The 13,929-nt window shown below is 30.6% G+C and overlaps 2 protein-coding genes across 2 annotated transcripts; both read right to left on the bottom strand.

Moving 5' to 3' along the window:
• Nucleotides 1-5,884: 5,884 nt before the first annotated feature.
• On the bottom strand, nt 5,885-6,685 carry LOC131649133 (putative F-box protein At3g21120). Its single transcript, XM_058918882.1, has one exon. It carries the CDS (start codon nt 6,683-6,685, stop codon nt 5,885-5,887), a length of 801 nt encoding a protein of 266 aa, XP_058774865.1.
• A 2,200-nt stretch (nt 6,686-8,885) lies between these two features.
• LOC131649131 (F-box/LRR-repeat/kelch-repeat protein At2g27520-like) lies at nt 8,886-9,779 on the bottom strand. Its single transcript, XM_058918880.1, has 2 exons — nt 9,588-9,779; nt 8,886-9,491 (listed from the first exon to the last, which is right to left on the bottom strand). The coding sequence occupies exons 1-2, from the start codon at nt 9,777-9,779 to the stop codon at nt 8,886-8,888; spliced, it is 798 nt and encodes a 265-aa protein (XP_058774863.1).
• Between the last annotated feature and the right edge of the window lie 4,150 nt (nt 9,780-13,929).

The raw sequence follows: 13,929 nt of genomic DNA, 5'->3' as shown, positions 1-13,929 counted from the left end.
TAATTCCTGAGCAAACGCCCAACTGATAAACCCTTCAACTCCTACTATAAAATTGGGTTTAAGTCCCATTCTTCATGGAAATGTTCTATCGTACATCCAACTACGATAATGCCGATAATATTCCATACTGCACATTTATACAATCATTGTCATTTTGAGTTAGTAATATTAATCAACTTAATATTATTCTTAGACGTATACTAGTTAATATTTACTATTCTTAAAAATATTATTTAATAACAATACTACTAATATTTTTAACTACACATGTTATATTGAACATATGTTAACCATAAAGTTACTATTTTTTTAACTACACATTTTAAACTACACATATTGAAAATATTATTTAATAAAAATACTACTATTATATTTTTGTTACATATATAGTAATAAAAATAAGAAATATTACTATTATGTTTGGAAATATACAAACACATACATATTATGTTTTTATTACATATATACAAATTCAGTTTTAAATTTATTATATATGAACAAAATTAAAAATAAATATAAAAACTGTTTTTATTAAATATATCATATACATATACATATTTTGTTTTCATTTTATATATATATATATATATATATATATATATATATATATATATATATATATATATATATATATATATATATATATATATATATATATATATATATATATATATATATATATATATATATATATATATATATATATATATATATATATATAAATTCTTTTTAAAATATATAAATATAATATATATTCTGCTTTTTTAAATATAGTATAATATTACTCATTATAATAAATAATATATATATATATATATATATAATAAAAATTAAAAATGAAAACTTTATAATATATATAACTATTATATTAGTTTTGAATATATTAAATTTGTTTAAGTTATAATAATCTATTTTTTAAAGTGAAAACTTTATAATATATATATTATATTCTTAAAAATGAAAACTTTATAATATATAACTATTATATTCGTTTTAAAATTATATTAATATTTATAATAATCTATTTTATATATTGTAAAATATTAAACAAAAAATCCGTTTTAATAATATTAATATATAATAATTTTAAGGCTTAAATACACCTTTGGTCCCTGTAAGTTAGCGAGTTTTTGATTTTCGTCCCTGTAAGTTTTTTTTCTAGGTCTGAGTCCCTATATTTCACTTTCGCGTTTGTTTTAGTCCCTAAAATCAAAATTCGCAGGAAAACCTACAAATTTTCCTGCGGATTTTGGCTTTAGGGGCTAAACTGCAAGTAAAAAGTAAAATATAGGGACTCATACCAACAAAAATATTTTACAGGGACGAAAATCAAAAACTCGCTAACTTACAGGGACCAAAGGTGCATTTAAGCCTAATTTTAATAATAGTTTTAATATAATCTATTAGAAATGTTTATACTCTATTAGATATGTTTCTAACATCTACTTCAATTCATAACCCAAAATTCATACTCAGTACAACAAACATTACAAATTTTATTTTCAACAAACATATCTAATAAACATTATCTAATTTTATTTACAAACTTTATTTTCAACAAACATATCTATTAAACATTACAAATTTTATTTTCAATAAACATTATTAGTACAACAAACATATCTAATTTTATTTTAATATAACCTAATAAATCTATTAAAAAATATACTACAATAGAAAAAAATAACTTACCTCTTCTTCAATCTACTCCTCCTTCTTCAATCTACTCCACCTTCTTCAATCTACTAAATCTATACAAAAAAAATCAAAAATTAAAAACAAATTATAGAATGAAATTATATGAAAATAATGATGTAACCTTAATTACCTTTGATATAAAAAAAATATTTGGGATTGAATTGATTTTGGGAGAGACGGGTTGGATTTTGGGAGGGTTGGATTTTGGGAGAGAATGAAGGTTGCGTTCTGGATTTTGAAGAGAAAACGAAAATGTTCATGTATGGTGGTGGAGTGAAGTGAATTGGGTACATAAATACATAATGTAGCGATGTGATAAGAACTTCGCTATTTGCCACGTGAGAAACACGTCGCAACATGGCAACGGTAACATTCATTAATTTCTCTGCCTGCAAAGCTGCCACTATGTCACTTCAGTGGAACGTTGTGTTTGAATTCTAAAGGTTGCGACGTGTTTCCAACGTCACAACCAAATTTTTAAAAATTTGAATATTCTCCCCATTTGAACGTTATGGCTTTTAATGAATTAATTTATACATTTAATGTAGCGACGTGTACACCACGTCGCAACATTTTTTCACAAAACCCAATGCCTGGCTTCTGATCACTTTACATCTATAAAGTTATTTAATATTAAAAACCACCTTGCGATGTGATTGTCACGTCGCAACAAAAAATTTAGAGCCAATTGTTTTCCACGTCGCTAATATATGTCGCTAGGGAGAAGATTTCTTGTAGTGAAATCAATTAATAAAAAAACCACAATTATAATTAAATTCTAACCATTAATGAAATCAATAAGTGTGATCTAGCGGTGAAACGCTTGGGTTCTGAGAGTGTGCTTCTCTCAAGGTCTCATTATTTTAACGACTTATCTAAAGGGGGTGAATAGATCCCCAAATTTAAATTTTAGTTTTTAAAAAGTTTTAAAACGTTAAAAACTATGGCGAGCGGAACTATCGTGTTTATGCCAAAAGTCGTCTAAACCGAGCTGATAATTGGAGCCTCAGATATGCACACAACCAAAAGTGGAGGATAAAAATGATACAAAAATTAACCAAATAAATTCGCAATCAACTGTTCTAATGCAATCACCTAAGCAGCCAATTTCCAATGAAATTAACAGAAAAACTCAAAGTGTCCAATTATTGAACACTTGGCGTGCGATCGATTTTTTAAATTTTCCTTTTAAGTTTTTTCATATAAAAATACTCTTACAATCTATTTGATTGTAAGGCAATTAAAAAGTTAATTGCATGTTGTGGATGAACATACTGGCTTTAAAAGAAAGATATTTGAACCAAGAAGGATGAATATGCAATGTATTCACAAGGCTAAGGCTATCCTCCCTGCACCAGTGATCAACCCAGAAATTGATATTCTCACAATTGCCCACCAAGTGCCTAGAATTTTCCTTGATGATGAAAAATTCAAGTCATACACCACACCATAGGGAAGAGGAAATATGGTGGTGTATGCATCCAGAGCCTATCAGCACTCTATGCCTCAAGATGATGGCCTAATCCTCTTTTGAGTTGTACAATCCCCACCCAAGCGTGAGTTTAGCAACCTCATTGAGAGTATAAAGAGACCTCAAGCCAAGGCCACCCATAATTATAGATGTAACACCCCTTTTAAATATTTAGTCATTGTGTGTTTTAATTGTGAATTATACTGGCATAATTAAGGGTAAGTGGTAAGGGTGGGTGTGAGAATTTAGTTTAATTAATTAATTTAAATAAAACCTTAGAATAATATTATAATAATATAATTAGTATTAGATGGGATAAATATATATACTATTATTATAGTTTATTAATATTATTAGTAATATTATTATGACTTAAAATAAGGGAAATAAAATATAATTAGAGAGAGGTTGGAAAGGGTGTTGGGGAAAACAGATAACACGTGAAAAGAAAAGAAGAGAGAAAGACGAGGAGCTAGGGCAAGAGGGAGACTAGGAGATTCCACCATTGTTGAAGGATCAAAGTTCAAAACTAAGATAAGGGGGGTGAATGAGTTCATATAATGGTTATTGAACATGAGAGGGGAGTGAAGGTTCCTTCCCCTTTCAGGATTTTTTACGTTATTCTTGAATTCACAGGTTGATATGTGTGTTTGTGTAATCTAATGATGAAATTCATAGTTGTGGTGTCTGAGCATCATGAATGTGTTGTTGTATTGCAAGTTCATGAATTTCCTTTTGGGTGTTTGAATTGATGTCGTGTATGTTGCGTAAATGATGAAATTTATGTGTGAATTCATGTTGGTTTGTTGTGTGTTAAAAGAGAATAAACTCGTAACTCGAAAACATGTTTTAATCTGATAAAATTGGAATTTTGAGGTGTGTTGGGACTGGTTTCGTATGTGAAAATATGCAGAAAAATGCCTCTAATACAGTTGTAACTAGTTACCAGTTTTGGGGTAACCGGTTACCTCATTGAAAAATGATGTTTTTTGTCTATTGTCAGGCTAGTAACCGATTACCAATTTTGAGGTAACTGGTTACCACTGTGAAATTTAACATGGTTTGGCTACTGGAAGTGAAGTAATCGGTTACCAGTTTTGAGGTAACTGGTTACCGCTGAGTTGGAATAAATACTTTCAAACTTAAAAAATTCATAACTTGAGCTGTGAATGTCTAAATGACACGCCGCTCGAATCGTTGAAAAGCTAATTTAATGTACTTTAATTTACAATTATTTTGATAATAGTATTCCAACTCTTCGACGCATAAATGTGTGTTTCTGTAACTGTTGAACTACGACGAGTTGTGAATTGAGTACAAAATTGTCTCGTATGAATGTGATGAATGTGCAATGTTTAGTTGATGAATAGATAATGGATTATATAGTAAATTGTGATAACTTAAATTGTATAAATATATTTTGTATGACGAAGTAATTTGAAGGGAGAATTACGATGAGTAAGTGACTCACGGGTAATCAATGAGGATCGTGTTATGTACAATGTTATGATACTTCTGCATATTTGTATATCATGCATTCATTTCATGTTATGTGGAGATGAGCGTAGGTGGGAATCCATGAGGAATGCCTAGTCACATTCGGAATCTCAGGGTAGAGTCGAGTGGAGATAAGTCGCAGTTCGAAGGAATGCTTAAGACTTATCCGGATTCCGTCGGGAATCGGGTTCATAAAAATGAACCGTATTGGTTGTGCCGGTACCGCGTGCATAGGTTCGTGATAGTGGAATCACTTGGCATACATAGTTGAAAGATGAGTCGTGCACAGTGAAAGTGCAGGATGTTGTTATAAAAATTGTTTGTACATGTGATTGTTGTGTTTGTGTTGTGAATCCTACTCCTTAGCCATTGATATTCGCCGATAATTATTTGAATGAAATTCTCACCCCTTTTCTATTGTTATGTATGTGCTTCTTCGGAATTATAGATAATCTGATACTTGAGTAAAGCTTGGAGCTTGTGTTGCTTGATCGAGTCTTAGGAATCACTCTGTTACGTAACACGAGGAATATGAGATTTTTATTTGGATTTGTTTGGTTTATTTCTTTTGCTAATTACCTCATGAAGTGAATTAAGTTTGTTTTGGTAAAAAAAATTGACATTTATGTATAATATAATATTTTCATTAAAGTTGAATCATTTACATGTAAATAATTAAACTTTAAAGACATTATTTGAAACTTTAGCAGAGTTTTTATGAGCTAATTCATTTTTTTAAAAATTCGATAGTAAAGACAAAAAAATTATTCTTCCAAATGAAAAGAAAACATAATAGTTTAAATAGAGAGTAAACCAACAAAATAAAATTGATAAATCAAAATTCAGAAGATCAAATTGTTTCTAAATTTGACTTGGAAATACTAAGAAATAAAAAACTAATTATATATTCCCCTAATTGGAAGAGTGCTTTTTCTATAAAATAATAGTTGAGAACCATGTGGGAGTGATTTAGCACCAATCTCGTCAATCATATCTGTACTTAAATCAAACCAGAGTAATTCATTATCTTTTCCAATAAATAATATCTTGCCTTTCTTTCCTGCTCCAATAACGTGTTTAAGGAGGGGTGATGGACCAACAACAAAGAGTTTAGTCCATGATTCTTGTACGCCAACTTCACCCAATATTAAAATATGAAATGTAGATGTCTCTTTATGATGTAAGGTGAGAGCAATGGATCCATTCAATATCATCAATTTAATTATACAAGCAATGTCCATAAGAAAGCATGTGCGTCATCATGAAAGATTCAGTACTAAAGTCAAATGACATTAAAAATGGATTTGATTTAACTCCATTCCACCAATGAGATATTCCATCCATATACACTGTGTTATAGTGCAAATAAAATGGAGAGATTTGACCATCCATTTTCTTCCAAGAGTTACTATTAAGGTTGTATATCTCCCAAGAAGAAACATGTGGGATAGATGATTGATGAAACGTGATATGAGCCACCTTAAAGTCATTTTTAGCGTGGTCATAACCAACTAGACAATGATCATAAAAACCATGCTCATTATAGTTGGGTTGACGGCTTGAAGGAACTTTCTTAAATTCGTTGGTAGTTGGGTTCCACAATATAACTTCATCACCACCATAATTACGGATACGAAGACAAAAAATACCATTAACATCAGTTGAACCCAAAATTTCAAATTTACTTTGTTCAAATGGCTTTGGCAACTTTAACAGGACTACATTCTCAAACCTCTCCCCGAAAAAAGAATATAAACGATGACAATAATGGTTACCTAACATATACAAGATGGGAGATTTATCAACATAATAAGTTGAGTCCTTCTCTAAGAATGATTTGCGATACAGATTCATGCAAAAAGGATCATCAAACAGAAGGGACCATGATTTGCATACAGATTGAAATCGCTTGAAAGATTTGAGAGAAAGTTTGGACAGAATAGAGAGAACGACATCATTAGGTATATACCTGTGGGGCAGTTGAATTGCATTCGGCGGCGATATCTTCCTCTCCGGCATGACTTCTTTCTGAAGCAAACGCTTTCAAATTGGTTTGGTTTTAGGTCTGCTAATATAGAACGTTGTTCATGGCTTTTATTTTTTTAAAAATAAACTAGCTACTACAATTTTTTATGATATCATTATCGTTTTAATGTTGAAGCATATTTTTTTATATCAATTTGATATAAGTTTAAAGTTAGTACTACGGTGTAAAACAATATTACCTAAATAAATATTTTATATAAGTTATGATTTGATAAAAAACTCATATTATATCAAAAAAATAAGTCACGTTACTAAAATATCAAAGGAAAAAAAGATATGCACTGACAGTGTAAAATAGTTTTACACTGTCAACCAATGACGATCATGAATCAGGACAAGTCATACTGAAAATTTAAAAAAACTTATATGACATGGCAAAACGTTATATTCTAATTGGATGACAGTGTAAAACTTTTTTACACTGTCAGTGCATAACCATTAAGCTCAATATCAAAATCCTAATCAACATTAAATTCTAATTATTATCGAAATCAATTAATAAAAATTTCCCATATAAATTGAAATCTCTATTAAAATTTTAAATATTACACAAAATGCAATAATTATTAACAAAATCAATTCACTGGAAATGCAATAATATTAATTATATTGTTCGTTTTAAATTTTGGTTTTTCTAAAAAAATAAATTAACCAAATTTAATATATTTTTTTAAATATATAGTTTTAAAAAATTCATAACTTGAGCTGTGAATGTCTAAATGACGCGCCGCTCGAATCGTTGAAAAGCTAATTTAACGTACTTTAATTTACAATTATTTTGATAATAGCATTCCAACTCTTCGACGCATAAATGTGTGTTTCTGTAAGTGTTGAACTACGACGAGTTGTAAAGTACAAAATTGTCTCGTATGAATGTGATGAATGTGCGATGTTTAGTTGATGAATCGATGATGGATTATATGGTAAATTGTGATAACTTAAATTGTATAAATATATTTTGTATGAAGAAGTAATTCGAATGGAGAATTACGATGAGTAAGTGACACACGGATAATCAATGCGGATCGTGTTATGTACAATGTTATGATACTTATGCATATTTGTATATCATGCATTCATTTCATGTTATGTGGAGATGAGCGTAGGTGGGAATCCATGAGGGATGCCTAGCCACGTTCGGAATCTCAGGGTAGAGTCGAGTGGAGATAAGTCGCAGTTCGAAGGAATGCTTAAGACTTATCCGGATTCCGATGGGAATCGGGTTCATATAAATGACCCATATTGGTTGTGCCGGTACCGCATGCATAGGTTCATGATAGTGGAATCACTTTGCATACATAGTTGAAATATGAGTTGTGCACAGTGAATGTGCGGGATGTTGTTATAAAAATTGTTTGTACATGTGATTGTTGTGTTTGTGTTGTGAATATTACTCCTTAGCAATTGATATTCGCCGATAATTATTTAAATGAAGTTCTCACCCATTTTCTATTGTTATGTTTGTGCTTCTTCAGAATTACAGATAACCTAATACTTGAGTAAAACTTGGAGCTTGTGTTGCTTGATCGAGTCTTAGGAATCACTCTGATACGTAACACGAGAAATATGAGATTTTTATTTGGATTTGTTTGGTTTATTTCTTTTGTTAATTACTTCATGAATTGAATTAAGTTTGTTTTGGTAAAAAAATTGAAATTTATGTATAATATAATATTTTCATTAAAGTTGAATCATTTACATGTAAATAATTAAACTTTAAAGACATTATTTGAAACTCTAGCAGAGTTTTTATGAGCTAATTCATTTTTTTTAAAAATCCATAGTAAAGACAAAAGAAATTATTCTTCCAAATGAAAAGAAAACATAATAGTTTAAATAGAGAGTAAACCAACAAAATAAAATTGATAAATCGAAATTCAGAAGATCAAATTGTTTCTAAATTTGACTTGGAAATACTAAGAAATAAAAAAACTAATTATATATTCCCCTAATTGGAAGAGTGTTTTTTCTATGAAATAATAGTTCAGAACTATGTGGGAGTCATTTAGCACCTATCTTGTCAATCATCCCTATACTTAAATCAAACCAGACTAATTCATTATCTTTTCCTATAAATAATATCTTCCCTTTATTTCCTGCTCCAATAGCGTGTTCAAGGAGGGGTGATGGACCAACAACAAAGAGTTTAGTCCATGATTTTTGTACGTCAATTTCACCCAATATTAAAATGCATGTAAAAGGTAGATGTCTCTTTATGATGTAAGGTGAGAGCAATGGATCCCTTCAATATCATCAATTGAATTTTACAAGTGTAAATATCAGCCAACAAATCATGTACATAAGAAGGCATGGGAGTCATAATGAAAGATTCAGTACTAAAGTCAAATGATATTAAAAATGAATTTGTTTTAACTCCATTCCACCAATGAGACATTCCATCTATGTACACTGGGTTATAGTCGGTATAAAATGGAGGAATATGGTCATCCATTTTCTTCCAAGAGTTACTACTAAGGTTGTATATCTCCCAATAAGAAACATGTGGATAACTTGATGTATAAAATGCGATTTGAACCACCTTATAGTTGGCTTTAGCACAATCATAACCAACTAGATGATGATTATAAAAACGAGGAACATAAGAACCACCTTCACATCCTAACGGTATATAGTTGGGTCGAGGGCTTGAAAGAAGTTTCTTAAATTCATTATTATGGATACAAAGACAAAGAATACCATTAACACTAGCTGAACCCAAAATTTCAAATGTACTTCCACGATATGGATTTGGCAATTCTAATAGGACTACATTCTCAAACTACACACCGGAAAAAGAATATAAACAATGGGAAAAGTGTTCATCTAACATATACAAGATGGGAGATTTATCATCATAATAACACGAGTCCTTCACTAAGAATGATTTGCGATACAGATTCATGCAAAAAGGATCATCAAACAGAAGGGACCATGATTTGCATATAGATTGAAATCGCTTGAAAGATTTGAGAGAAAGTTTGGACAGAATAGAGAGAACGGCATCATTAGGTATATACCTGTGGGGCAGTTGAATTGCATTCGGCGGCGATATCTTCCTCTCCGGCATCATTAGGCAAACGCTTTCAAATTGGTTTGGTTTTAGGTCTGCTAATATAGAACATAGTTCATGTTTTTATATATAAAAAAAGGATTTTTTTTTAAAAAAAAAAACTAGCTACTACAATATTTTATGATATCAGAATCGTTTTAATGTTGAAGCATACTTTTTTATATCAATTTGATATAAGTTTAAAGTTAGTACAACAGTGTAAAACAATATTACCTAAATAAAATTTTTATATAAGTTATGATATGATAAAAAAAACTAATATTATATAAAAAATGAATTAAAAGGTAGTGCACTGCTAAAATAGTTTTACACTGTCATCCAATAGAAAATCATCAATATGTCATGTCAATAGAGTTTTCTTTTAAATAAAAAAATACTTTAATTAAATACATGGTGGTGATTGGTTTTTACACAATTCGTGCATAACCCCTTTTCTCATAAAAAATAAGTCACGTTGCTAAAATATCAAAGTCCTAATCAACATCAAATTCTAATTATTATCAAAATCAATTAATAAAAATGTCCTATATAAATTGAAAAATCTATTAAAATTTTAAATATTACACAAAATGCAATAATTATTAACAAAATCAATTCAATGGAAATGCAATAATATTAATTATATTGTTGTTTTAAAATTTGGTTTTTCTAAAATAATAAATTAACCAAATTTAATATATTTTTCTAAATATACTTATTTATTTATCTATTTATATCTATCTATATATTTTCCATCTATATATATTATTTTAAATTCTAATAATTATTGTTACTGAAATCTCAAAACCCTAATCACAACTAAATTCTAACTATTATCAAAATTAATAATAAAAATGCATTAAATAAACTGAAAATCCAAAACTATAATTATTAACGAAATCAATTTAAGCATAAATAATTAAATAACAATGTATTTTTAATTGATATAGTTCAGTCCAATTCTTTAAAATAATTTAATAATTTGAAAATAATTTGATATTTTATTTAAAATATACTACTCTTTTTTTTTTGCTTTCGCACTGGTACCGACCTACATAGTAGATCGACTAATCTGGCTCGTGCTACGGAGGCACGTACACTAGTCAAACATTGTTTTTGCCAGAATCACTACAAAAAAGATGCTCAGCAGCGACATGGATAACACGTCGCAACATGCAATATCACGTCACAACAAAAAACTAGCGACGTGGGCACACACGTCGCAGGAGCACGTGTGGCAACTAAGTAGCAACGTGGAGACCACGTCAGAAAGTAGCGACGTGACTCCAACGTCGCAATAAAGATACATGGGAAACATCTCCCTACATGCAGAGCAGGTGTGGCAGGTGTGGGAAAGTGTGATGTTGACTTTGTAGCGACGTGGTTTTCACTTCACTACATTAAATGCTATTTTTTTTAAAAAATTTAATCACGCAGGATTGAATTGTGTTTTATATAATTAATTAATTAATTTATATAATAAAATTTATATATAATAAAATATATATAATAAAATATATATAATAAAATTTATATATAATAAAATTTATATAATAAAATCTATAAAATAAAATTTATATAATAAAATCTATAAAATATAATTTATATAATAAAATTTATATAATAAAATTTTATAAAATAAATTCATATAATAAACTTTATATAATAAATTCAATTAAATAAAACTAAAAATTTAAAACTAATATTTTAATGAATTAAAATGTAGAATAAGTTACATAAATATAAATTAAAAACAAATAAAATACAAAATGTTTTTAAGAGGCATCATCATCCGGAAAATAATTATCCCGATTAAAATCATCACCCACTCCGTCATCCTCCGGCTCTTGAGGAGGAACATTACTGTAATTTCCACCTCCTTGCATAAATCGTCTCATCTGCTCCTCCATCTCAGCTTGCTTCTTCAGAATGCTCTCTATCTGTCGCGCATGCTGCTCCTCCATATCAGATTGCTTCTTCCGCATCATCTCCATCTGGGCCTCATTTTCGCCTCTCGCCAATTGCCTTATTAATTCAGTTTGTTCCTGTGTCAGATTTGGTTGACGCGATCCACCCTCTCCATCCTGAACTCTTTGAAACAGATTGCGATCACCAACTCTATAGCTGGACGCCAAATTTCCAGCTCCAAAAAAGCAACCATTAGGCCCTTTTTCTTTAATAACCTCACACCAAATATAGGGATCAACATCAGCATTAAGCGGCTCCCCCTCTACTGGCATGTAATGAGGATTATTTTCCAGAAAAATGGCAAGCAATCTATCATATTCTTCCTGCACACATATTCAATAAAAAAAATTTAAGTTAAATATTTACATGCATATTGAATTATACTAAATAAATATGTACATACTATAAGTTAAAATACATTAAAAAGTTGCCACGTGATTTTCATGCCACAACTTATGATTTGCCACGTGATTTTTCACGAGGCAATTTATCAATTGCCACATGAAATTCACGTCACAATTTTTTTATTAATTAAAAAAAATAAACAACATAAATTTCACTTACAAGATACATCCTCGTGCGCTCGTCGACAAAACCTCCCGATTTCCTTGTCCGGGTCCTCGAAAGCAGCTCAGGCATCAATGGTTTTCTCCCCAACTCCTTAGCCTAAATAATATAATTAAAAATAATTAGTAAAATATATTATGAATAAAGATGTAACTTAAAATAAAATGGACCCCACACACATTTCTCCTGCAATAATGTTGTATGACATTAAAATAAAATGTTAAGTAATTATAATGAGAATTTCATTTAAATAACCATAACTAAAAAAATAAATTAAATACACAACTTAAATAATTAACAATACCTTAAACATTCTAAATCATTCATATTTATTTTTGACATCCCCATAGCTCTAAAAAGTTGATTTATACATCTGCTGAATTATATAGTTAACAATCCTAGCGGCAGTTCGACTCGGCGCAAAACTGAAACAAAAAATGAAAATGTTAGATATAAATTTATACAAAAAATGAAAATGTATACATACTATAAAAGTTTTTAGATAGGAAACTTACTTGCTTCCTTCGGGCCGAATCCAAAATCTACCGTCAACAACATGAATCTCATCAGGATCATCCCTCCCACGAAGATCAGCTCCATGTATCTCATCAACTGCCTCATCAACTGCCTCATCAACCTCACGTGCTGGTACATGTGTGGGATGTGGGGTGCATGAGCCTCCAGCCTATGTGGGGCGTGGACTGGGAGATCGTCCAGCCTATGTCGGACGTGGACGGGGAGATCGTCCAGCCTGTGTGGGGCGTGGACTAGGAGATCGTCCAGCATGTGTCAGACGTGTACTGCTGGATCCTCCCGTCTGCTGGAAGGATGAAGTCATCTGGATGGGATATGAAAAACCAGATCCTCCAGTCTGCTGGAAGGATGAAGGCATGCCAGTATGGCGAATGGAAAGTTGGGCGAGGGCACACCAGTATGTATGAATGGAAAGCTAGGTCCTCCTGCCTGCTGGAAGGACGAGGGCACACCAGTATGCTGAAAGGATGGCGGTACCGCCGAGTACTGGAAAGATGCAGGTACCCCAGACGGGAATGTGTGGGAGGAGAGTAATGGGGTAAAAGCCTGAGTACTAGCTAAAGACATAGGATCAACATGACTCTGAGGGGGGGTACACACGGCCGTGTGAGGCGCGTCACATACTACTATCCTCAGACGTTGGGACTTCTTACCACTATCTTTACTCTTAGGTGTCATTTTACCTATTTTATTATTCATCAACAAAGATAATAAATTAATTAAGATCAATATATATTCATTAACAAATTTAATAGATATTCATTAACACATAAATAGATATTCATTAACACATAAATAGATATTCATTAACACATAAATAGATATTTCATAGATATTACATTCAATGTTTAGTTATTCTTCATCTTCGTCATTCTCTTCGTCATTCTCTTCATCCACATTATCACTCTCTTCGTCATTCTCTTCATTATTGTCATCGGATTCAAACTCTTCATCATTCTCTTCATCCACATTATTTTCAAACAACAATATAGCTGCATCAACTTGATGTGCCTCAATAGTTGTATCAGACAAACTTGTAATGTCTTCAGCTGCAACCACTTCATTAATTTGATCAACATCATCAACTTGATAGGCAACA

Source organism: Vicia villosa, linkage group LG2 (assembly GCF_029867415.1).
Source record: "Vicia villosa cultivar HV-30 ecotype Madison, WI linkage group LG2, Vvil1.0, whole genome shotgun sequence".
Classification (NCBI taxonomy): Eukaryota; Viridiplantae; Streptophyta; class Magnoliopsida; order Fabales; family Fabaceae; genus Vicia; species Vicia villosa.
The sequence above is the reverse complement of the archived record's forward strand: the minus strand, read 5'-3'. Positions and strand labels throughout refer to the sequence as shown.